The sequence below is a fragment of the Pseudopodoces humilis genome, chromosome 5, assembly GCF_049639895.1.
Source record: "Pseudopodoces humilis isolate 2021_Gansu_Grassland_sample_001 chromosome 5, ASM4963989v1, whole genome shotgun sequence".
Classification (NCBI taxonomy): domain Eukaryota; kingdom Metazoa; phylum Chordata; class Aves; order Passeriformes; family Paridae; genus Pseudopodoces; species Pseudopodoces humilis.
The window spans coordinates 53,789,813-53,815,937 of NC_142204.1; the positions used below are offsets into that span (position 1 = coordinate 53,789,813).

At 38.4% G+C, this 26,125-nt stretch overlaps 1 protein-coding gene across 2 annotated transcripts; it reads left to right on the forward strand.

Annotated features, from left to right (window-relative positions):
• Positions 1-800: 800 nt before the first annotated feature.
• Positions 801-24,164, forward strand: TUBGCP6 (tubulin gamma complex component 6). 2 transcript variants are annotated; one of them, XM_088055669.1, is made up of 27 exons: positions 801-853; positions 1,445-2,256; positions 3,744-3,907; positions 5,288-5,498; positions 6,003-6,176; positions 7,206-7,327; positions 7,654-7,729; positions 8,180-8,289; positions 10,087-10,178; positions 10,271-10,410; positions 12,049-12,198; positions 12,833-12,914; positions 12,992-13,080; positions 13,255-13,370; positions 13,985-14,123; positions 14,204-14,320; positions 14,565-15,876; positions 16,299-16,354; positions 16,605-16,791; positions 17,057-17,225; positions 18,474-18,615; positions 19,590-19,784; positions 20,042-20,174; positions 20,403-20,616; positions 21,669-21,868; positions 22,651-22,813; positions 23,691-24,164. In XM_088055669.1, exons 2-26 carry the CDS (start codon positions 1,510-1,512, stop codon positions 22,800-22,802), a joined length of 5,289 nt encoding a protein of 1,762 aa, XP_087911795.1. In that variant the 5' UTR covers positions 801-853; positions 1,445-1,509; the 3' UTR covers positions 22,803-22,813; positions 23,691-24,164. The 2 variants fall into 2 exon arrangements, with proteins under 2 accessions (XP_087911795.1, XP_087911797.1); XM_088055671.1 differs by lacking the exon at positions 22,651-22,813.
• The last annotated feature ends 1,961 nt before the right edge of the window (positions 24,165-26,125 follow it).

Genomic DNA, 26,125 nt, shown 5'->3' on the forward strand with positions numbered 1-26,125 from the left:
TTGTTCAAAGTGCTTCCCTTCTCATTTGTTTTGGTTTTCTGATATTACTGCTGGGGAAATGATACCCATCCTTGAACATTTTGAAATTAAAATCTCTTTCAAAAGAAAATAAAAGCTAGGTGAAAGATTTTTCACAAAGAAGAGCTGAGGAACATGAAGATGTTCTGTTTCAGTTTAGAGTTTCTTTAAACTGACCTTTGAAATCCAAAAAGGTATTTAAATTGGAAACTCAATGGCAAATTAGGAAATTTGTTTCCTAACAGGAAATTTTGCCATTCTCCCCTCTCGCGCTGTCTCTCCTAAACGCCACCTCACCCTCCCCCTTTTATTTTTTTAACTCAGCCTTTTCAATGAAAAAGCATTTTCTGAGAAACAGCTCGGCTTTCCCCTCTCCCTGCTCTGCTTAATGGAATTTATAGTGTTTGAATCACGGAAATGTTGCATTTTGATATGTATTTTTCTAAGCCTTTATTAAAACATGAATTAAGAGGGGAAACAGTGTACTCTAGGCAATATCGTTTAAAAAGACCGTCACAAGGCTGCAGTTGCCGCCCGCAGCTCAATGAAGCAGCGTGCTTCATTGCTTTCCGGCACTAGCGTGTTGTTATATATTTGTCAGTTGAGTGGCAACACCATTTCGGGTGGGCAGCGCAGGAACAGATTAAAATTCCCGACCGGCGCACGGGGCTGTTTCCGTGCGCTGCTGCCGGCGCTGAGGCCGCTCTGCGGCAGCGCCGGGCCTGAGGGCGGCCCCGCGGGGCGGGGCGGGCCCGGTCGCGCTCGGGTGACGTCGGCGGCGCCGGGAGAAGGCGGTGGAGCCGTCCCGCTCCCGCTGTCCCGGGGAGCGCCGCAGGTACGGCCCGGGCGGCGGCGGGAAGGGCGGGAAGGGCGAGGGGCGGCTCACGCGGGGCGCCGCTGGTGGCGGGGGCCCGGGGGGGTTGGCGCGCCGTGCTTGGGCCCAGCAGTTCGCTCGGGGTGAGCCCCGCCGCCGTCAGCTCCTCCGGGGGAGCCGACATCCCGCCTCTCCTCGGTGCTGCGGAGTGCGCCGGGGATGGCCCTCCAGCCCAGCCTCCGGTCACCATCACCACCCGCGTCTTGCCCACGTCCTCTCGCCCGCGGCTGAAGACAGCATCGCGTGGGGAGGGAGGTGATGGATATCTCCGGAAAAAGGTAGAGGATGTTCCCGCAGGAATCTGGGATTGGACCACGACAACCTTACCACTTTTATTTCAGTCTACCGAGTAAAATTTGGCATCTGGAATTAAGCCTCCTGCACCATCACTTCACTGGCGATAAAAGTTAAAGTGGGTTTTTTATAGCTCATGTCCTAAATATGTGGGAGGCCAGTTCTCTTTTCTTTTGGGCTGTCTCAGTTCAGGTTAAAGCATACTTAGCAATTTCATATACCTCTTATGAGCTTCTTCCTTTTCCTGGTATTTTTCAGGTCTTCCTTCCCATGAAATCAGAGATCCAGACTGTAACTGCCCAAACCCGACAGTCTCATTTGAAATGGAGAGCATTACACAGTTGTTCAATGACTTGTGTGAAGCACACTTGACAGGTTTGCCATGGAAGGTTCACTTAGGCAGGCAGAAGATCAGCAAGAGGAGGGCTAAGCAAAATCTGAAAAGGGTTGCTTATAATGCCCTGTTCATGAACCTTTTTCAAGATGAGGCTCGTAAGCTGCAATCAAATGTTTCCAGACTCCCAGTGAAGAACAAAATTTTGATGCTGTCTTTCAACTTGAGAGTTGCTGGCCTAGGTGCTCAAGCAGATAGACTGGAGAATCTTGTGGAGGAGCTGGAAGCAGCTGAATGTTTACCATTTACTGAAGTTAATTCTGTCTTAGATCTCTTAGTACAGCTTGCTGGAACAGGTCCTCCTCAGCTGGTACCACAAAAAAAGGACTATTTTCTGAACAACAAATATGTTGGGAGGAATGTCAAATACCAGGGATATGATTATTATGATGTAAGTGTGTTTGAAGCTGACATACAGTCTCTGATAACAAACGAAGAGTGTCAGTTCAATGACACGATTCAGCAGACACTTCAGATAATGGAGGCTGCACCTGGCACTGGACTCCCTGCCATAGGGCTGTTCTCACAGGGCTGTCCTGCTGGGGACAAGTTTGAGAAGGAGACGCGCGTCTCACTCTTCGGTGCTCTTGTCCACAGCCGTACGTATGATATGGACATCAAGTTGGATTTACCACCAGTGCCTGACAATGCAGATTTGTCTGGACTCGCAATTAAAGTACGGTATCATTTGTTTTGGATTAACGAGTGTATGCATGCTTTCACGTGTCACTTTGAAGCTATAGTTTAAAACCAAGGTAATAGTTTAATTTGTGATAGAAGCATACAGCGCTGGAATTTAAGGGATCCTTTTCTTTGCAGAAAACCAGATAAGCTTTTTGGAGATGTATAATAACAAAAACCTTGGTCTAGCCCTGTAGCTGTGTCACAACCCATCATGGGCCATAGGATTTATGAATTTAATCCATCAGCTATATCTATACCTTCCCCACCCTAGCAACCTTTTGCTTGCATTTTTGCCTGCTTTGTCTGTTGAATTCCTCTGCATTGTTGCTTACTTGTCAGTGCTTAGACTGACTGCTTAAGCATCCCTGTCTGAATATATGTGCTTTGCTGTTCAGATTGCATTACCTAACCTGCTGTATTGTTGTCTTGGCTTTTTATATCTTAAAGCATTTTTTCTGGTTTTTTTTTTCACATTGAATGGCCTAGTTCCTATTGTCCTTTTACCTTTTCAGTGTGCACAGTTTCTACTGTATCTTTTTTCCCCTTTTGCCATCCATTCTGTTTATTTTTTTTTGCTGGTATATTCTCACAGAAATACTAGATACACTTTCAGAGTTTTTCTTCTTTCTTTCCATTTTTACTGTGTGTAGGTAGGCTTATTTATAGCCTACCCTTAGATCCTCGTCTTGTTCCATTTACTTAACATATGGATAGATCTTGCAATTCCATTAATTCAGGGTGTGAATTGAAACTTGAAGGCAAACGCACTAAATAGAAAAACCCCATGCCATTCAGTTCACATGTGGATGTAGATGTAACCTAGAGGAGACAGAATCTTTTTGAGATAGTGCTGAACTTTTTCCATCACTCTGGAAAATTTATAATTTCTTGAGGATTATGCTGCTTTTGACATGGGTATGATTGTCTTTTACTAAAATTGAGGACAGTTCTGCACATACGGCTCCTGTTGAGTGGGAGTTGAGGATGTGGCATATACACTGTTTGGACACTTACAGATTTTCTGCATATGAATTAGGGAACAAACAATGGTAGTCATAGTTAACAAAATTATTACAAATTTGAAGATTCAGGGCCTAGATCATTTGCCTGGAACAAATGGCAGAGCAGTATGATTTTATTGATGCTACATATTGTTGAATGTCCATACCTGAGATTCTCAATTTGTAGAACTATGTGCTTGCCAAACAAGAAAGTTTCAAGTTTAACACCAACAAGCATAGTATATTACTTTGAAGGTGATTTGCTTTTTATGTATGGGCAATAATACCTGTAAAGACTCATCAAATGAAAAGAGTGCCTACAGTAAAAACTTAAAATTGATATAAAGGGAGGGTAGGTGGGATGGGTTGGGTCACATAGAGTAACTTGGTCACAAATTAGAGCAAAACATCTTTTTCATTAGCAAATATGTCTTCAGGAAAATGTTTTCATGTCTGACATTTGAACTCTTTCTGACAGGTTCCTCAAAGTATAGACCAGTCAGAAGATGAGGGATTCCAGTCAGCATCCAATCTGACTCCTGATTCTCAGTCAGAGCCGAGCATGACTCCAGACATAGACTTGTGGGATGCAGTGCTTACATATGGACCCAGCAAACGAAGATGTTGGGAAAGAATTGGGTAGTATGTGTCTGATCTTACTGGTAAACTTACTGTGCACTATATGCAAATGTGTGAAGGTGCATTTCATCTTAGTTCCACATGATCTCAGTACTAATACTGAAATGAGCATGTTTAATTCACAGATTTCAGTACACTGCATTCATAGGGATAAAGGAATAAAGGTTTTGTGGTTTCAAGAAACTGCTTCTTAGAGTGCAGCATTTTCATAGGAAAATATAAAATCATCTTTGTCAAGAAACAAAGGGATTAGGAAAATACTGTGTGTATGAAATGCAGCATTTTTCTAATGATTTTGACTTCTTATATGCTATGTGATTTGTCTCAGTCTAAAATGATTCCATATTTGCAGTTTCAAAAGAGAAAGGGGTAATTGTAGAGCAGTAGAAGAATTAAACAAATGTCTCCCAGTATTGTAGAGTATTGTATTCCTTTCCCCATCCTGTAGACAAGCCAGAAAATTAGAACAGATTTCTTGGTGGTCTAGTTAGACTTGTAGGTTTTTTGGCATCTTGAGTAGAAGATGCATCTCCTGAGAGAAAGCTCTCTGCCGTCCTATTAAGGGTTTCTGGCTCCCCTAAAATGGAAAGCAAAAGAAAAGGCAGGTATAGCAGGTATCCTGATATTTCAGATGGACAGTGGTGTGCCTGATTCTTGGAGAAGCTTTGCTCTGTACGTTTTCTGTAATTTTAAATAATAATCTAGTGGTGTTCTGTTGCATTGTTAAACAGTGTTTTTTCATCTCTGAGCCTTAGAAGCTCAGAAACTCAGAAGTTCCCTGTTCTGATTTTTCAAAGCCACTGTAGCCCACTTGAGCTTTTTTCCTAGAACAAGACAGTTTTTCTTGCTACTATTTAGACTGTAAGGGTCTAAGAGTCATTTTATGTAATACCTGCTACTAGAATTCAGAATGTTTGGAAGAATTGGAAATAGAAATTGTTTTGGAGGGGATAGTAATCTTCACTGCGAAGAGGTAAAATGTGTTAGTAGAAGTTCATTCTAGCACTTTGAGCATATTTCTCCTTAACTTATTTGACTATTAGCATTAAATGAACTGTGGAAATGTATTGGCGTCATTTCCTAGTGTGAAAACTGCACCAGGGAAGGCCATAAAAGCAGCTGGTAGTTCTCTGTCAAGGATTCTGTCTCTGAACTGATGTTCAGATTATCTACATACTTCTTCTCTATACTGAGTTTGAGCTATGGTTTCATTAACTGTTTGCACATTCCCTTAAAAATGTACATTGCAAGTATATTACAAGTAACTTTTCTGCGAGGAATTCTGTCTGTACAAAACCCTGAAATGCTTTTTTCTTCCTGTATTAGATGTATTTCCTTCTTTTCACATAATCACCTTGTAATGTTGTGTTTATTCTGACACAGCCCACCTGGTAAAAAAGAGGAACCATATCTTACTGAAGCTGGAAGAGAAGCTTTTGACAAATTTTATAAACTTCGAGAAGGGGAATTACAACTGTTTACTAATACTGTACTTCAGCTTCCTCAGCTTGTGCTGGTGAAAGAACCTGAACTGGTTAAGGATGTCTTGAATGTCCTCATTGGTGTGGTATCCACTACATTTTCACTCAATCAGGTAGGGAAGATTTTATTCTGCACTTCTTAGTCAAGTCTTTTTGTTCTTTTTCTTCACAGAGGTTTCCTCTTCAGTACATTTATTTCAGCTGAGATCTTGCAGTTGTGGCTAGTGTTAAGAAGTTGAATGTTGCCTAATGTCAACAAGGCAGTATTTATATATTGCAGTAATTATGTTACTGGAATAGGCTAAGAGTATTTGTAGTTCTCTAAAGGGAAAGTAGGTTTATGAGTACTTGAAAATAGATGTGTAAATAATTTTGTAGATTGGATTTTCTTTAACAGATTAGATAATGAGTCTTTCTAAAGACATCATTCTTACTCCTACAATTTTGCTACAATTCAATATTTGTCTCACTGTCCTAGCTATATAGTCTCAGTCATCTGAGTATCTAAACTGAGAATTTGTCTGTTATTTTTGTGTGTAAATATTTGCTATTTTAAATCAGAATACAGCTCTGAAATAGTTTAATCTGCCTTTTTTTCCCTCCCTATATCCTTTTAGTCTGCTCAGTCATTTGTGATAAAGGAGGGGGTGTATGTATCTGGAACATCACCAGAGACAATGCATAACTTGCTCTCGGAAGTTGCAGAGTATGGAACCTATTACACACGGCTAAGTCGTTTTTCTCTTCAGCCAGTTTTGGATTCCTCATACAGCAAAGGACTTGTGTTTCAGGTAAAACAGTTGTTATTAAATCAACTAGATTTAATGGGCCAATTATCTGAGGTAGAAAAGGTGACTGATTTAATGTAAAGCTGGAACTTCACATTCTGCAAAACTGCAAAGTATTTTCAGTGTAATGGTCCATCCCAGGTCAACAAGGAACAGTGCCATTGTATTTAAATCACAGCTCTCTGTGCTAAGGGCTTGCTTGCTCTGAAACATGTAGTAAAATCTCTTTGTTACCCAAAGTGTGATTTGTTTAGTCATACTGTTCTGTTGTGGACTAAAGAATTACAATCTTTAAATGCTTTAAGAACATTACAAATTTATCCAGAAAAATGTATAAAATTAAAATACAAGAACTTTCTTAGTACATTCTATATATATTTTTCAAAAATAAAAACTGAAGTAGAGAAATATGGTATTGAATAGCTTTAATTACTTCTCCTTGGTTCAAAATTAAGTGCAAATTTTCCATGTCAGTCCTCTGTATATTATGTTGAGCTGTATGTACACTCTGTAATACCTGGTGATTTAATCTCTTCCTAATGCATAGAATTAAGTTAGAATTAGTTATGAAAATGTACTCATTCTGAATATTTGATTTACAGCAATGTTACTCAAATTCTGTTAAGAAGGTCTCTTTGTTAGATAAAGTTCTATAACAGTTTTTTGCAGTATCCAGTTTAGGCATAAAAGTAAGGAAACAGGTTACCCTGGGTTGGTGTTATAGAGAATGAGGAGCTCCTCAAAGGACAAATCAAAGAAGCTAAACCAAGATGCTTTATTTCACTGTGTGCACATAGGCTCTGTGCACTGGATGTGTGAAGAGTATAGAGGAGTCATCTGGTTCATTGGAATGTCTGAAGTTGCATGGGCCCACACTTGCCCCTTACTTTGGTGTGAAAGTCCCCCTTACCTGCATATGCCATTTATTTTACTAAAGAGGTTTGTTTTCATGCTGATGCAACTGATGAGAAACATTGATAGACTGTTAACAACTTTCACAGTAAGACTTTAAATATTTTCTGTTCATACCAGGCATTCACAAGTGGACTGAGAAAGTATCTTCAATATTACCGAGCCTGTGTTTTGTCAACACCTCCTACTTTAAGTCTTCTAACAATCAGCTTTCTATTCAGAAAATTAGGTCGTCAGCTGAGGTAAGAGAATGGTATTAAATGTTTAAGCTTTTCATAGCAGAAAAAATGCAATCTCTTCATATACACTAAAAAAGGCCATTTTACATGGGCATTCTTACTTAGTCTACTAGTATTTTTCCTCTGTTTTACAGATTATTTTTTTTTTGTATCCAGGCTATTCTAGGAAAAATATACAAGGTCTTTATACTCAGTTTCTTTGTTATCCCTCTTATCCTTCAGCAGATCTAGTATAATTGTTGTACATTATTCAAATTCAGCAAAGCTCATGACTGATCTTGGAGACTTCTGGTTGAAATTTTTATGTATGTTTTAATACTGTTTTTTAGGTATTTAGCTGAACTGTGTGGCATAGGAACAACAGCACTGGGGATCAGTGGTGGAGCTGGTGCTTCATTTCCTACGGTGATTTTTTTTTGGATGTTTTTATGTTTGTTTTGGGTTGCAGTGTTAATCTTCTTCAAATAATGTTGGATTTTACATTAAATACTTAGTGTTGGTCTCTCTGCTAGCAAAGCTATGATTCTGGATCTCCAATTAGAACACTATAGTCCTTTCTCCCAATATTCGAAAATTTGGAAATCTGTCCAGTGTTTTCCAATCCTAAAATAAGCAGAGGGCTCAAATAATCCTTCTAGTCATGTGAATTCAACTCTAAACATATCTGTTTCACTCTAGACATGATAAAGTGAGCTTGAGGTAATTTGCTCAGGTAAAGTGATCTTAACTGCAGATAGGTGGAGGAAGTGAGATGAATCCAGCCTTCTGTGTCTAGTGAAATATGTAAAGCCATGTACTTTTGTTAAAGTTGTTGTGAAGTTTGGTGCCTAATGCTAAAATATTTTTCATTTTTAGGGTGTTAAATTGCTTTCATATCTGTACAAAGAGGCTCTCAACAATTGTAGCAATGAGCATTATCCAGTTCTTCTGTCTTTGTTGAAGACAAGCTGTGAACCATACACAAGGTGTGTCCATACTGTTCTCTGCATTATTGAGTTTAAGAGTTATGAATTGGTAATCTGGTGAGTAACTCTGCGTGTTTAACAATGGCTTTTAATATTTTCAGAAAATAAATACGTCTGTATATGCAGTATATATTAAAATTAGTTAATTTAGCTGTTCTGTTCCTCTTAGCTCAGTAACAATGTAAGGTGTTATGTGTGGCTAGATTAGTAAATAAATATATGCAAAATAAGACTTATTTCTTGCTGCGGGTCATGGCAATTCATACTGGAATATATGATTTGGATAAACTACTTTTTTTTTTTTTTTTTTTTTTTTTCTTTTCTTGTACCTCAGTTAAAATCCTGAAACTGGAAATGAACAATCTTCTTTTGTTGTACAAACTGGGAAAGTTCATGCTTTTTTCCACTGTCTTTTTGTTTTGGGCTTTTTAGTAAGAAAAAATGAATAAAATATCCGTTGTTCATTGAGTACATGTAACTAACTGATAATAGGAGTGATTAAAAGTTGAGTTCCTTGGATTGTAACAGTTTTGTTAAGCAGTGTACAACAATTTAGAAATTAGTAGTTTATAGACATCTGAAGATATGGGCAATTTTTTTAATAGCTATTTACAGGAATTATAGGTGTAGCCCGTCATCTGTTTGCAATGTTACATAATGGATGTAAAAAATATTTAGAAGAGAAAACAAAGGTCTGTCAAAATGCTCTAAATTTAAGATTCCTCCCATGGCCATTCTTCTTGTGTTTTCTTCCTTCTAAATGATCTTCAGAGAAATTTAATTTCATATTTAGCAGAAGCCTCACTGAAACGTCTTCACAGCTCTTACCCTGCTATTTATGGAAGGATGTCAGATTTCTGAAATACCAAGGGCATCACATGGAACCTAAAAAAATCTGGATTGCTGCATTGATTCCTAAATTTGCTACAGATACCTGTTGAAGCATCAATTATACATGATCAGGACTACCCTGGAAGGAAGCCTGTTTATCTGCAAAAAGTGTTTCCCACTCATTTATTAACCTGAAAGAAGTTAAATAATACAAGTTGTTGCTCAAATAAATCATAGAGGCATCAGATTTTGTAATTTAAAAGTTCTTAACTTAGGACCTTGAGGTTGAGCAGTGGTTGCTGTGTTAAATGCTCCCTCTTTGTTGCACAGTGTTAATTAAAAATTAAAAAAAATCTTCCTGGACCTCTGAGCCTTTTTATCTACAGCCTCAAATTGTATTGTATAAAAATAGTGAGGGTTTTTTTTCAAAAGTTTGGCTCACACAGAGAAAATATGCAAAAGCATGAATAAATATGCTAAAATAGTAGTTCTCATCATTGCATGTATATTAAAAATGCCTCTGGGTCTGGGGAAAAAGTGCTTGGTATTGCATCTTTGTTTTATACTCTTTTAGTTTCTTCCTGCTGAAATTACGTCTGTTTAAAACAAATCCTTTCCGCTTTTCTCTTGTTGTACCCTGGATGTGCTGCAAAGTTTTCTATACATTTTTTATATATATTTAGTAAATTGATATGTAGAAAAAAAATGTTTTAATTGAGGCACTGTTTTTGTATCAAAACTAATCATCGCTGAAATATTCTATTAAATATAGTTTAAGAAAATACTGAGCCACAATCTCCTGTATATTTAAATGTCAGTGTCACAGGACTTAGTTGATGGCTTTTTTATCCTGCCTATAGCTTGTGTCTTTTGGGATTTTAAAGAACATACTAACTCCTTGGTTACAATAAAGGAAAGAATGCAAGAGGATTGATTTTCAATATTGTTAATTTTTACTTTTTTCAGATTTATCTATGATTGGGTATACAGTGGTGTATTCAGAGATGTTTATGGAGAATTTATGATTCAGGTGAATGAGGATTATCTTTGTTTCAGAGGTACAGTATATATATGGAGCATTTCTAACTTATATAATTTGTGCTGTTAATTAAATAACTAAAGTATATACTTCCATCTTTTTGTTACATAGATAAACATTATTGGACTCATGGTTATGTTTTGATTTCAAAAGAAGTGGAAGACTGTGTCCCTGTATTTCTTAAACATATTGCTAATGATGTGTACATATGTGGGAAAACCATAAACTTGCTGAAATTGTGCTGTCCTAGGGTAAGTTTTGGGTTGCTTCCTTCCTATTACATTGAGAAAATCATGTCTCTCTAGATCAAGAGTCTAGGTTTTTAGCAAGTTTACTCCTTTATCAAAATCCAGTATTGCATAAGTAGGATCATGCAAGGCAATTAATTACTTGCTCTCAGATACTTGTGAGCTGATTATCCACTCTACTTTCTACCACCTCACTGCAGAAATATACATTTTAACAGCATCAGATTTATTGTATACAATGCACATGCTGTATTTATTTTCTTTGTACTGAAAGCAGGAATGTTTTAGGCATTCAAGAAAGTTCCTTCCACTTCTTGCACTATTCCTTTTTGGTTTAAAGCTGCCTCACTTATCAGACTGTGACTCAGTTCTGCATAGTTCTTCCAGCTGGATCACTGCATTTTCAAGAAGTGCTTAAACAGTTCTATTTATTGGTATTTTGCAGAATGATTCTTGTCCTTGATAAGAAAAACAGGTTTAACTACTTTTTTTTTTCCCTCTTCTCTCTATATGTCCAAAAATAAAACAACCAAAGAGGTTCTAAAGTCTATAGACATTCCCAGGTAGCTAGTATTCTCTGTAAGATCAGAGCTGCTCAGTCTCAGAGAGCAGAGCAGCTTGTTATGAGCTGTGTAGTGTCAGGTATAAGCCTAATACCTCAAGTGAAATGTCCCTCTGCTATCAGTCTGCTCAAATAATATCAGTCTGCTCTGATAACCATTTCCAGACCATGACTCAGGTGTGCCAGTAGTACTAGACTCTTCATAAAAGTGTCACCCATCAGTTCCGTGATAAGTTCAGCTTTGCACCTCACTAATGCAGTATCTTCCCCCAGGCCATATGGCACCCAGGTCTAGGAGTGCCAGGCACATTTCATCCCTTTCTGATAATGCCCTTAAGAGCTGGGTCTTCCCTTCTGCTTAGGCCAGTACATTCCCCCAAATACAGCCCTGGGCTTCCGTCTTACGGCTTTTGCAAGTAGACTGGGGGAATCCAGTGTGAATGTGCTTGTGCACTCATTTGTTTTTTTTTTCTACAAGCTCAGTTATCTGTTTTCTGCACTGAATAGAATAGCTTAAGCGATTCAGGGATGTTGAGGCAGAGTATGAAGACCAGGAATAGTCAAAGAACAGGTTCTCTGTGGTGTGCACTAGCAGTGGTTTTGAGAGTCTTGTTGTGTGTGGAGTTCTCTCCTGTAGGGGTGTTAGTTCTGTCTTAGAGAGTTCCTACTGAGTGGGGATCTGTGGGGATGTAAATGAACAAAACCTAACTTTTGACAGGAGAGATGCATTCAGCATTGAGTCACTCATGCTCACTTAATTTGGATATTTAGAAAAGGAAAATTTGAGACATCTAGAACATGATTAGTATAAATGTATATATTAGATTTTCAGCAGCAAAGACAGAACTCTTAACAATTTTACCTGTGATCCAAGTCATGGACCATTGTACCTTTGTCTCCTACTTTGAATTATATAAATGCCAAAAGATGATACTAATGTAAGCTTTAGATCCTGTATCGAGGTTTGTGTCAGTGTTTTGAAGCACAACTAAGTTAAAAAAAACGTATTAATGTGAATTCATAATATAAAATTTTACACTTTTAAAAATGTATGTAAAAGGAAATTTCTCATTTTTCAGCATTATATATGTTGGTCAGATATACCTGTTCCCCGGATTTCAGTTATTTTTTCACTTGAAGAACTGAAAGAAATAGAGAGAGATTGTGCAGTGTACGTAGGTCGAATGGAAAGAATTGCCCGATACAGTTCCATAAGCAAGGAGGAAAAGGTAAATGGATAAAGGAATAAATACCTCATTACATTTTTTTTTAACTAGTCAATTTTCATTTTTGTTATAACCCCTAAAGAATTTGTATTTATAGTCAGAAGTTTTTCATGGGTTAATTGCAGTTTTAATTGCAGTAAATAAACTTACTTAATATAGCTTTTAAAAGTATAGATGGTGTGTTGGCATGTTTTGGCCTTTTCATATATTAAATGAGTGTTAGATTTCGATCTTAGTTCTTTGCATTAGGAGATTTGTCCTCCTACTGAAAAGACTGCTAGATTCTAATTTAACAAATTAGATAAGCTGATTAGTAACCAGATGAGACTATTTGTCATTTCCATAGCTAATTGTTCTTTCTGAACATTTTAGCTACAAAGAGACTTCTGGCCTTCAGATTCCATCAATTTAGTGTATATATCAGATGGATTTGGTTTGTTTTAAAATCTGGAGTATTAACTTTCTACTAGTTTGTAGATTTTGCATTTATTTATTTGTTTTATTCATATTTTTTGGTATTAATTGATTAATAACCATTATAAAATGTGTGTCTGTCTTTGCAACAGTGTATTTCAAGTCTAAAATAATAGAAAAAATTCCACCTTGGCTTTTTGGTTTTTTTTTGGTTTTTTTTTAGGATTTGCGCATGGAAATAGCCAAACAAGAATTAATAGTTCATGCTCGGGAAACTGCTAGCAAAGTACTAAAAGCCATTAGTGGTAAGTTATAGTGGAATTTTATGTGTTTTCTAGTGGGTTTTTTAATGTAAGCTAACAGTATCTTTATTTTAATACAGACAAGCAAGTATCAGAACGAATGGCTTTGGATGCAAAGAAACGGGAACAGTTTCAGAAGCTGAAAGAACAGTTTGCAAAGGACCAAGAGGTATCTCTCTGTGTTTCTAGGGGCAAACTGTATTTCTCAGGCAAATAAATGAAAGGATATGTTGTACTGAAGTTGAATTAGTAGCTCACGGTGTACAAATAAGAGCTTCTTGTAGATGTGTGTGTTATAGCCGGTGTTGAGAATGGCTTTTAAAAGTGTTAAATTTTTATGCAGCGTCGTCTTGCCATAAGGCAGGAGGAGATTGATGATGATTTCAGCTATGCCCGAGAGCTCAGAGAGAGAGAAAAAAGACTGAAAGCTTTAGAAGAAGAACTGGAAAAAAAGGCAAGGTAAATGTATCTGAGAAGTCTTCAAAACCATCATAAAGACCTCAGGAAAGAATTACCATATGCTAAAATTTATGGTACTAGTAGTTTGCAGACAGTTCAAGTGTAATGTTTGCAGTTAGAAGATGGATGTAAGGATTTTGGTAATCTGTGAGCAATATTGTTACGAATGGTTAGTGGCCGAAAAATCTGGGACCCACGTAATTGTGCCAACACTATCCAGTTTGAGTTTTGTTGTAATCAAAATTTCAGGAAAAAAGTTTGACTGCATCTTACAATTTAAAAGCAGAGCCCACAGCAAAAATGGTCACATGTATGTCAAAGCAGAAATAAAAAGCAGTTTGAGTTAGATTGATACTTCACTTTCTTTTGTTTCATCTAAAATTACTAAAGCCAAATGAGTGACCTACTAAAAATAGTTACAGAAGTACATGTTGACTAAAACTACAATCCTCTGTTTTCTACCTGTTTATTCTCTGTGACTGAAGCCTCTGACTTCTACATTTTAAGAATCAATTCTCACTTCTGAAGTGCTAAAAAGTCTTATTCTTTAGAAGGGAAGATGAAAATCTGTGTGCAAAAATCTGTAACTTAGCTTTCTTTTTACCTTCATTTAGGCAGGAATTAATTGACCATTATAGCAAACTTTCTGATGATGCAGCCCGTAGGGAACAAAGAACGTTATGGAAAATCCAGCGCCACAAGTTGGAAACAGCCCGTCTTAAGTTTCTGTTAGAAGATCAAAAACGCATTGAGGTACCTCCTAAAAAGATTTAAGTAATGTAGAAAGTGTGATACTTGATACTTAAAGACTTTTGTCTTTTTTTCACTTGTAGGAAATGCTTGGAAAACTTCCAGATGAAAACTACAGGAGAAAATTAGATATTATTCCTTTTAAACAGTGCCAGTTGGCTTTGGATAAAAACCCTGTTGAGAAAGATCCACCTTCACAAGTGAGTTTATTTTCTTACATAAACTTAAAGTTGCTGTTCCAAGTTTCCCTAAAGAGGAAACTTAACTTCATGGTTCATTTTGGTTCAATAAACACAACCTTCACAGTAACAGTGAAGTGCGTAGTTATCATTTATAGTGCATCAGAAAAAATTGGAAAATTTTTAATCCTGTAATAAAGTGATACCTTAATTAGTAGGTTGATATGTGACCAGCCATACAGTCTAATAATTATTTCTTTTTTAGGTGTCTTTTGTGAAACCTCTGCATTCTAATGAGACAGTTGCCAGAATAGAATCTGAGCCTGAGCAGGGATATGCTGCTGCTGCTGACAAAGCACTGCCCATGCCAGAGCCAGCAAATAATAACGCTGAGGAGCATTTTCAGCCTAAAGCAATAGGATCTGAAAGCAGTCTCCAAAAATCAGAGAAAGCATGCAGTTCTCCATACAGTGCTGAGTCCTTGCGTGAATCCAATGTGAATATAGAAGATTTCTTATCTAAGTCAGAAGATGAACATGCAAGAGATGTTGCTGTTGGGATGCAAGGATCTTTGCTAGATGAAGCTTTCCAAAATATTAACTCAGATCTTTCTGAGACTTTGCAAGTGAGTGAAAGTCAGCCTGTCTTGAGAGGAGCACCAGAAGACAATGCACCATTGCATCAGCAAAGCGAGTATGATTTTAATACAGTTCTCAGACCATCTGCAGCTTGGCAGGGACATGTTGGAGTTGGGGAAAATGTATTTGATGAGGATGACAGAAGGCCTCGGTGGAATATTCATGGATATGCATCTGATGCCAGCATTAGAGTGGGAGAATATGTACATCAAGTGGACACTCACCAGCCACATTCAAGTGCTTATGGACATTCCTCAGATTCCCATATAAAAAGCAGCAGCTATACTTCTGAAGTTGAATCTAGACGACCCCGATGGAATGTTCATGGGCATGTTTCTGAAGCTCATATTAAAATTGGGGAATATGCTTCAGAGATAGAGACCTCAAGGCCCAGGTGGAACATCCATGGACATGCTTCTGAAGCCAATATTAAGATTGGAGAGTATGTGTCAAATGTAGCTCCTACAAGGCCTCGATGGAGCAGCCATGGTCATGCATCTGATTCCAATATCAAGGTTGGTGAAAATGTGTCAGAGGTGGTCTCAGCCAGACCTCGTTGGAACATCCATGGGCACGCTTCACAGTCACACATCAAAATCGGAGAACTGGTTTCAGATACAGAGCCTTTGAAATCCCGTTGGAGCCCATTTGGACATGCATCCCAGTCAAGCATCCAAATAGGGAAGTGGGCTCCATCTACAGAAAAGGATCCCATACCTCATCGTAAAACCATTTTGGGTTCTTCATCTGACTCCACAATCCAGACACTTCTCTACAGTGAAGAGTTATCTCCTGCTGAAGGGAGCAGAAAGGAAGCAAAACCATTGCAAGTTAAGGAAGAGACTTTGCCACAGTCACAGATATCTGACAGTGTTACAGACTTTCCTGATGCTATTAAAGACGAAAAAAAGGATAATGCAATAGAAAGGAAACAAGAAGGTAAAATAAAATTAGGTTTATTCAGTCAGCATTTGTTTAAGGGCTTGTAAATGTAACTCTTGAATGTTTATTTTCTAAATGGGTACTTTCTTCCTAACTTATTCCACTTAATTCCTTGCATTACTTTTCATATAGTGCTAGAATTCAGAGATAAGAATTTGAGCTTACACTTGTCTTCCATATGCAAGAAACAGAGCATTAAAAAAATTCTAGCCTGAAACTTTGTGAAACAGGACCTTTAGGGTCCTTAAGTAGAGGCTTAAAACTGCCTGGGTGTGGCTATGGGGAGGTACTGTTATTGGTGTGGTTGTTTCTGTGATAATTTATACAGGTATTCTGAAGAACTTTAGGAGCAGATCTGAGGTATGAACCAAGTATTATAAGTAGGTCTAAGTAAATTCTGCCTTTAATTGTTTTTACAGTAATTGCAGATATTGTCAATAAGGACCCTTCTCCAGATTCCTCACAGAGCTTACAGGTAAGAAACAAAAGTGGTTGTTGAGTGGACTGATTTATCTTTTGAAGAATTGAACACACTGGTAGTTAAGGTAATAAATTCCTTTCCTAATGTAATAGTCACTGTGAAGTCATCTTATTTTTACATATATGATACACACAGATGAGTACGCTCTTCTCTTCATTTGGAACAGCTAGGCAATTACCTGTAGAAACACATTAAGTCTGAGCAGACAAAGCCAACATCTCTCTTAAAATTTTATGAATTATAGAGAGAAGAACCTGAAAAAGCCATTCCACAAGATACTGTGCCTCAAGAAACTTTATCTTCTGAAGCTAATGCTCTCAAGGAGGATGAAGGCAAAGAGGAAGATACATGGAAGAAAGAACAAGCTTATTTGAAAGCCTTATCGGATCAGTATTGTATTGAAAAGTATCAAGATAGTTATGATTTGATGTGTGAGTAGAACTGTTGGAACAGTAGATCAGTAGAAGATGTGATAAATTTGAACAAGAAAACTGAATGCCATGACTTAACAGTAAATTACCAATTACGTTATGAACTGTGATAGCCAAGCAGTTTGCTCCTAGGCACAAAGATGAGAAATACATTTTGACATGTTATGATTTTCTAATCTAGAGGTGTTTGTATAGTTCAGTAGGAAAATATTATTAAGCTTCTTAAATATAGTAATTTACAACGTTTGTGTATTTTTAAATGTAGCAGAACCACCAGTTTCTCATCTCTTGCATCACGTGATACCAAGATCATACACATTTCCTGTGGATCCTATGGTGCAGTCTGCAACAGATGAAACTGCTGTACAGCTGAGTGAGCTCTTGTCTCTGCCAGTGCTGATGAAACGTTCTATTACTGCTCCACTTGTATCTCAGTGAGTATTTGTTAATAATTTTGACATTAATTTTGCAATTAATGTTGTATTCTATTTTGAGACAGGGGTTGTACATAGATCTCTTAAATTTGCTCTTAGGTCCTAGAAGTAATTCAGTAAGTGGTCCATTATTAATTAAAAAGTTCAGACCTGCGTGATAAATAATAACATAAACTCAGTTATGTGCAAATTAAAAATTTGAATGCTGTTTGGAATATAAGTGCTCAGAGGGAAGTGCTCATAATCTTGTAGATTATGCAGCAGTGATTTTGACACCATTAGTTTAATTATTCTTTTAAAAAGAAGGTGTATTGTTTATAATATGTGTGCTAGTTTATATTTGAAAGAGGAAAATCTAAGGGAGAAAAAAAAAAACCTTTTTATTACTTGAAATCATACTGATCAGATTATAGTTCATGTTTCTGTGGGAATTCCAGCTTCAAGGCTGATTGGAGGTATAATAGAAGCTGTTCTTGTTACTATTGGGATATATAAGGAAATCACATATATGTTGGACAGTTTAATTAGTATATCTAACAATATTTTAAATAAAAGTTTTTGTTACTTTGTGCAAGATTTGCTTTTGTCATGAAAAACAATTACTCACAGACACTTTTTTTAGAATCTGTTCTCCTGTAAGTTTCCATATGCTATGCTCAAAATTTGGTGCAATGTAGAAAGAAGTTATTGTCTAACTTAATTTTTAACATCTGGTTGGCTACCAGAATGATTTGTGTACAAATTCACATATTTAGCAAACTAAGCCTAAGTTTTTGTGCTGCCAGAATTACCCTATCCCTGATAGGCAAGTTTAATTATTTAAAGCTAGGGTGAATACCTACACAGTACTGTAGACTCCAGTATAGATCTGCCCTTAATATTTGGTGACAGAGCTTTTTCAATTGGTATATTCTCACTGGCACTTTAATAGTCTTTTAATTTGCGTAGGTGACAGAGATAAGAAGGCTATTGATAAAGTGTTGCTCCAGGTCCAGCAGCATATTCTAAATAACATTGTATGTAGCCAGTCTTAAAATACTTCCTCAGTATTTTTCAGAACCCAATTACCTGAAGTGGTAGGTTTTAACTCTGGTTTATAATGAATGAAGTTTTTTTTTGTCTCATGTTTTTTGCCTATATGAATAATGTCTAAGAGTTAAGTACTGGAGCATTAATCTGATGTAGCCACAGCTGAATGTTAACAGTAAGGATGTAAGTATAATAACTTTTCTGTGTTTTTACTCTTAGTGTTTCTCTTGTGAACAAAGCAATAGTTGATTACTACTTTGTGGAGCTGAATGTAGAGAAGCATTTTGAAGCATTGAGACACTTCTTGTTAATGGAAGACGGGGAGTTTGCTCAGTCACTCAGTGACCTGTTGTTTGAGAAGGTATTTGCTTTGTTGTCTTAACCCCAGTGTTTGGGTTGTCTGCTTTACCTTGATGCCTCTGCATTGATTTGTATGGGAATGAGGGAATGGTATGAATTAGAATCCTGGCTTGTGGAATTTTCCCTCTTTTGTACTGTGTCGAGAAGCCTGTAGCAAGGAACTCCATTAATGTTGTAAGGATGGAGAAAAACGGTCTTGGACAGAAGAGCACTCATGGAAGGGTACTTCACTCTTTCCTATGAAAACTGCTGCACTATTGCTGTCCCCTCCTGTCTGCTGGCAGTAAGGCTGGAAGAACCTGTTGCTGTTTGCTAAAATCCAGCAGAAAGACCTGTGTTACAAGCTACCTACTCTTACCTTAAATATCATCAAATGGAGAGCAGAGGAGAGGGCATGTGAAGAGAGTTCTGGGCCCTCTGATGAGGCAGTATTTTCATGACTTACTGCTATGTTCATGGGAAAGACAGCAAGGTAGGAGAGATAGCCTGGGTTGAAATAGATGGTTGCCCATGGAGATAGGCAGCTGTAGGAGAGTTAATGCATTTCTCTGAGTCTTGAAAATGCTTTAGACCCGACTAGGGAAAGCACTTGGGGATTTAGACTTAACAAATAGCTTTATTTGTGAACCTCTGAGAGTGCTGAGGTGATGAGATAGGCAAATTCAAGTCAGATAAATTTGTCGGGTCCTTGGCTTTCTAAAGACTCTATCCCCTGCAGGAAGAACTTGTAGTAGCTCCTGAACTACATATGACATACGAAAATAAATCAGTGTAGGTGTAAGATTACCTTCATGCTTGAACATAAAATAGTTCAGAAGTTGCTTCTTATGCTGTTCATGCATCCCTATGTCAGAAGTAAAAACTTTTAATCAAGGCAGGGTGGTCACCACTTTACCACTGTGCTTTAATTCACCTATCTTCAAGAGCCAAGACTTTATTAATATGGTGTAATTAGGATTTTTTTTTTATCCCTAGCTTGGATCAGGACAAACACCTGGTGAATTGCTGAATCCACTGGTTCTTAATTCTATCCTAAATAAAGCGCTACAGTACAGTCTTCATGGTGACACCCAGCTTGCTTCCAATCTGTCTTTTGCCCTCAAGTATCTCCCAGAAATGTTCAAGCCCAATGCTCCAGATGCTCTGAGTTGCTTAGAGCTCAGGTACAAGGTAAGAAGATTTGGAACAAGGTGGAATACTGCAGTTACGCCATGGTTCTTATGTACAAGGGTAAAGTGAATATGTTAATAAGAATGCGGTGTCTAAGAATGGGGTAAAATGATGTGTAATGGAAACTACAGGATTTACTTAGCCTGACCATTGCATTGCATTATTAAAATACATAATAATTGTTGAAATACTTGTCTTTAAATAATGTTATAATTTCTAAAAAAATGTAGTATGATCAGCACTGTTACTTCTTACAGGTTGACTGGCCTCTGAATATTGTCATTACTGAGAGCTGCATGAATAAATACAACAAGATTTTCTCCTTTTTGCTTCAGCTGAAGCACATGGTGTGGACTCTCAAGGATGTTTGGTTTCACTTAAAACGCACTGGTAAGTGTGGCTAGTGAATGAGAGAGCAGCCTATTTAAAATGCCTTCAGCACCCTCTACTAGACAGTTGCTTATATACAGTCATGTCAAACTTCAAAAGCCACAATTTTCTTAAAAATCTTCCTTGGCATTTTAAACAGACTCTACTAACAAAAACCTTAATTCCTTTCAAAATTCTCATTTTGGATGGTCTCTGTGGCTAGTAATACATTTCTGCTTCTATTTTCAGCTTTGGTGAGTCGTGCATCGAATTCTGTTCAGTTTCGACAGCTCCAGTTATATAAACATGAGATGCAGCATTTTGTGAAAGTAATTCAAGGTTATATTGCTAATCAGATTCTTCATGTTACATGGTGTGAATTTGGAAACAAACTGTCTTCTGTGGGCAACCTAGAAGAAATTCATAGAACACATGCTGAATACCTCAACAAAGCAATCTTCAGGCAAGCTACCATACTTACTTTTACTTGAAATACATGTTAAGGGAGTGGCCAGTCCTAGCCTAATGTATTTGTGCAAAATTGACTTTTACATGACACATTAAGTAGTCTTTACATATGAAAGTGTTCTTATGCAGGAACCAAAGTTCATGGCATCTTACAAGGTCTATACTTCGATACTTTTTCTCAGTTATCCATCCTTTTCATTTCCCTGGACTCCTTGAGTTATATCCTGCTCCTGTTCTCCATGCCTCTGCAAGCTTCCAGTCTACTCAGAACAGCTCTAAACTAAGAGCCCTAAACTAAGGGCACACATGCCACAGTTCTTTTTCTTTCACTTCATCCTTTGTAAATTACTTCTATTTCATTCATCATGAGTAGTGTGCACAGTAAGCCTTGCTAAAGAATGTAAAATGCATCTCCTGTACAATGTATGTGCTTTTAATATACGTGCAGTGACCAAGGCTGGACTTGGAAAGGACAAAAAGATGCCTCTGTCTAACTTTATGAGCAGTGCAAGAGACACCTGGCTTTTAGGAATCACAGGCTATGTGAGGCAGAGGGGTGGTGTGACTAAAAGGAAAGGAGCTAGAGTTTATTTGGTTTCTTCTTGAAGAGTGTACACTGAAATGATGAAGTGGTGAGATAGAGGGAGCTGTTAAGGAATAGAAGTTATAAACAAGAAATCTCTCCTTTCATGTCTCTCTTCGAGTTTTAATCAGAAAAGACTTGCCTAGAGCTGCTGTTTGGATAGCAGGTGGTAAGATGAGAGGCAATTAAAGTTTAAGGAAACTCAGAGCATTTTGTTAAATGTCATCTCTTTTGCAAAGGCAGATGTGATTCTAGAAATCAGATAATCTAGGGAAAAGTTTCTTGGAAGTGCAAGTAAACTGTGTTAGGTTTAGGCACCTTGTTTAAAATCTGTTGGCTGGAGTCTTGGGGATTTTTTTAAAGCAATTATCTTTAACCTAAAGGATTGTGATTCCTTTGTATTTGTAGTCTTAGAACCAGTAAATTACATCAACTAATTCCTGAAGTTGTTTTTGTTCTGTTAGGGGTCTGTTGACAGAGAAGGCAGCCCCTGTGATGAACATCATCCATAGCATCTTCAGCCTTATTTTAAAGTTCCGCAGCCAGCTCATCTCTCAGTCGTGGAGCTTCGATGCAGGGAAGCAAATGGCTGTTCATCCCAACTTTGGTCTGATGCAGCAGTCATACAATACCTTCAAGTATTACTCCCATTTCTTATTCAAAGGTAAGAAATTGCATAAATTCTAGATAGAAGAAAAGGTCAACTGGCAATTGGAATGTTTTGGTAGTATAATGTAAAAGTAGGAAGATTTGTATACTTAGGGAGTGCTGAAAATGTAGTTCCCAAATAAAAACTGCACTATTGTGGTTTGCCAAGATCTGCATATATGTCAATTAAGATGTCCACACAAGAAATCTAACAGATATTTCAAAACTGACTGTTTTTGCTCGTTTACAAAAATGAGTATTTGGTATTTAGCTGTACTTACGTGCATAGATTTTTTTCTTTTCTCTGGAACTGAGTTCTGGAACTTTTTATTGGCAGCAATGAAAGATAGTTAGATACCATGGAGAAGCAATTTTAGATATTTATGCAATAATTGAGTTTTGCCATTGGTATGAAATTTGGAAATTCCGATTCCCCTTGTTGGACTAAAGCTCAGAGAGCCTCCCACCACATGCTCCAGGCAAGTTTTTCAACTACATGGATCATTTGCCAAATGCTTTTTCCTTTACCATAATAAAATTTCATCTCACTGTCAGCTTAGGCTATAATGTGCTGAAATGGTTACTTTCTGTTTGTCTTTCAGATCTTGCTTGTGTTTAGTACATTACTTATCCTTCCTCTAATATAAAGGTGGTTTGTGGGGTCTGGGTTCCTTCTTTTTAGAAAATCTTGAATTCCTGAAAGAGGTGCAACTGCTTTTCTTAGATCTATTTTTCTAGAATATTTTCTAGTTCAGACTATATTAATCAGGAAATGAGCTGCCCTTTTTATTCTTTAAGGGTGTCCAAAAATGGTATCAAAGGACCAAAAACAGATATTTCAGGATGAGTTAGAATGGCTGCTTCCAAATTCTACAGGAAGTCAGAACACCTGTGGGAGCCACCTAAGCCCATACTACGAGATCTATGGTTGCTTCATGGACAGAGATTAATAGACCATTCCGTAAGGAAATATGATGAGTGACCCAGTTTTTTACACCCTCTTTATTAAGCACTACAAAAACAAATATGTGCTTGTTCATCTCCACTTGAACCTTCAGTCACCATGTATTGTAAAATGCTCTCTTTCCACAATGGGTTGATCCAGAATCCATTGAAAGCCAATACAAAGTTGTCTGGACTTCAATGGCTTTGGCTCATGCCCTAACTTGCAATAATACACCTCCCCTTCTTCCTTGCATGCTGTTGCTGCTTGCTAATTCCCTTGATATTAGTGCATGGGATGTTTGTGAGCTTAGGGAGTTTCTATTGGCTTTTTAACTCTGCAATTAAGAATGCTTAGAGCAGCCAGTTTGTTCGTTCATAGAGTGTGAGGGGTTTGTCCTAGGAATTTCTCTTTGGTTTTCTCTCCCACAATGGACTTTGCTCAAGAAAACTTCAGCAGAGCTGCTTCTTTCACAGAGGTTCCCTGAGGACCTAAACATGCTTCCTGGTCAGTTGAAATTTTGATAGGAACACACCATCTTACTGTGAAAGATTATATGATTTCTATGTTTGTCTGAAAGCAACTTGATAGGGAAATGCTTTGTTAGAATAATGCACTTTCACTGAGAACTGACTCACAGTCTTTCTTTTGCATTTATTTGAAATGTTTTATAATTCCAGAAAGAAATACTGGACTTTTCTTATGTTAAAATATACATCTGTTGTTTATTGTTCTCAGATTTCTGCATTATGGGGTTTTTTTGTGGTTTTTTTTTTTTCCTGTGGTTTTGTTTTTGTTTTGTTTTTTTTTTTAATAGGCACAGATGCTGTCATGGATGAATTAACAATATTAATCTTAGTTGAAGCTTACTTTATTTTTTTTTATTTTCTTCCAGTGGTAACAAAGCTTGTAAATAGAGGATACCAACCACATTTGGAGGATTTTCTGCTGCGAATTAACTTTAATAACTACTACAAGGATAACTGAACTCTGTAGAGTAAGGATCACTGATAACCCAGTAAAACAGAAACTATATGTATGCACTTGTGATTTATAGAAACTTATGCAAATGCCACACAGGAGGCATTTTTCTTCAGTGAAATAATCTGCCATCTTAAAGCTTGAAGAGTATAACCACCATATACAGAGCATGATACTTAAAACCCACTAAACCTGCCAGTTGTTTGATCTGGTAAAAATTGATACTGTCATTATTGCAGAGATGGAAGAACTGAGTGCCTGTTCTTAACACAGGAGAGACTGCAAAACTGTATATCTGTGAATGTGTAAATGTTGTATTTTCAGTGGTGTGAATTTCCTTCAATGTAAATACATGTATGTGAAATAAATTAACAGATACTTTCTAAAACTGTTGAGAGATGAGTATGAGGTACAAATGTTCCCAGAGATATTAGTAGCTGTTATTTGATGTGCTTTATTTTCAAACTGATATTCATTCTTAATCTAAATATAACTAATTTCTTTAAGACTCTTAGTCACAGTGGAAGAGTGCCAAGGTGGTCTGCCAGGAGATACGATATTTGACTATCCAAGCACTTGGTGATTGCTGGAACACTTGTGCCAAACTGAGTTTCTTTATCCTTAATTTAAACTATGCATCTTATTTTGTGGTGATTATTTAAAACACCTAAAACAAATTCACTAAGGCAAAATAAAGCTGTATTTCCCAATATATTCCAACTACTGCTTTCAACTGAAGGATCATATTTGCGTAATTTTCGTTTCCCCCTTTGTTTTTTTCCCTTATATCGTGAGAAGAGACAATTGAACTTTCAATGTCATAATATGAGAATGTTATAGAGAGGCAGTCAGCTTTGAAAGATGTTGGTTTTGAGATTCTGAAGTCATGGTTGGTTAAAATGTGGATATATTCATGATGAGATCATTGCCTGATTGGGGACAGTTATTTAAAGCTACAGGCCTGCCTAACATGTTACCAGGACTACAGACTATTGACTAAGATTATGTTACGATGTATAGATAGTTTTATGATGCCTTTTTCTGAAGGAGAAATAAGTATTAGAGACAGAATATACCAACTGTGAAGCTGACCTGAATGTTTCTGCTCTGATTCCAAAGTCAATGTCAAAACATGGTAATGCACAGTTGCAACACATCTTCTATGCTGTTTCTTTATCTGTGCCGTATTTCATTAACTGTCTGCCTTTTGTTCTACAGAAAAGGGGATAGCAAGAACAAGTGGCTTGCAGGCTGAGCTGTTTTGTTGCCCAGGGAGGCAGAGACCTGTTTGTTTACCTGACTTGTTCTTCAGGAAATTATAGGACTGGGTGTGTATGTGCAGGCTTGGCTTCTGGTGCAAACTGATGTCTTGTCCTGAAGCCACTGGACTTCCCTCCCAGCGTCTTTGGGAGCAGTATCTGATGCTTGTGACCTTGCTGCTTGGTGCTAGGCTGTTACTGTAGAAAGACCATCGAGCATTGTCTGAGTCCTGCGGCAAGCAGTAACACACAAAAAAGATGATCATGGAAGCACTGGTTGGAAATATTTGAGAACTCCTGGAATTCCTCCTTCCAGCAGTGATGTTCTCAATGATGAGACAGCCCTGGGCAAAGCAAAGAAAAATGTTATTCCTTCTAAGGAAAGTAGTCCAGACTAGCATGAAATGGGAAGCTGGAAAAGATCTGGTTGATGTCAGGAGCCTGACGAACCAGCCATCCTGCCCGTGGGGTTTGGAGCCCGGTGGCACGGCCGGGGCCGAGCCGGGCCGGGCCGAGCCGTGCGGGGCCGGCTCCGCGGGTGCAGTTGCGGGCAGCGCCCTCGAGGTGGAACCTTCTCACCGAGGCTGAGCGGGCGCTCCCGGGCGGGCGGAGCGGCCCCGCCGGGGCTGCGCTCCCGCGGCTCCGCGGGGCCGGCCCGGGCGCTCCCGCCTGGCGTGGGGCGTCCCTGTGCAGCGCTCGTGTGGTGGGCAGAGCCTTTGGGAGCGGAGCAAACTCCCCGAGCCTTGCGGCGAGCTGCTCCCGGCTGTGTCCCTTACCCTCCGGGATGGCCCTGGCTCCGCGCGGCCGAAACCTCCCCGGTGTCGGGGGAGAAACGGGAGCTCCGCCACCCGGCATCCGAGCCGCGAGCCAAAACCGGGGACGGGACAGAGAGCGTCGGGAATCTTATCCTGTGTCATCGATCCTGTGGCGGGGGACCCCGCCGCCCGCGGAAGGCGGGACGGGGATGGAGGCTCCGCACCCTGGGGGAGACCGCATTAAACAGACCCGGCCGGCGCCGGTGCCCCTCTCTTTGTCCCGCTCCTCGCTCCCGCTCCCCACTGCCACAGCCTCAGCCTTTACCCACAGCGCT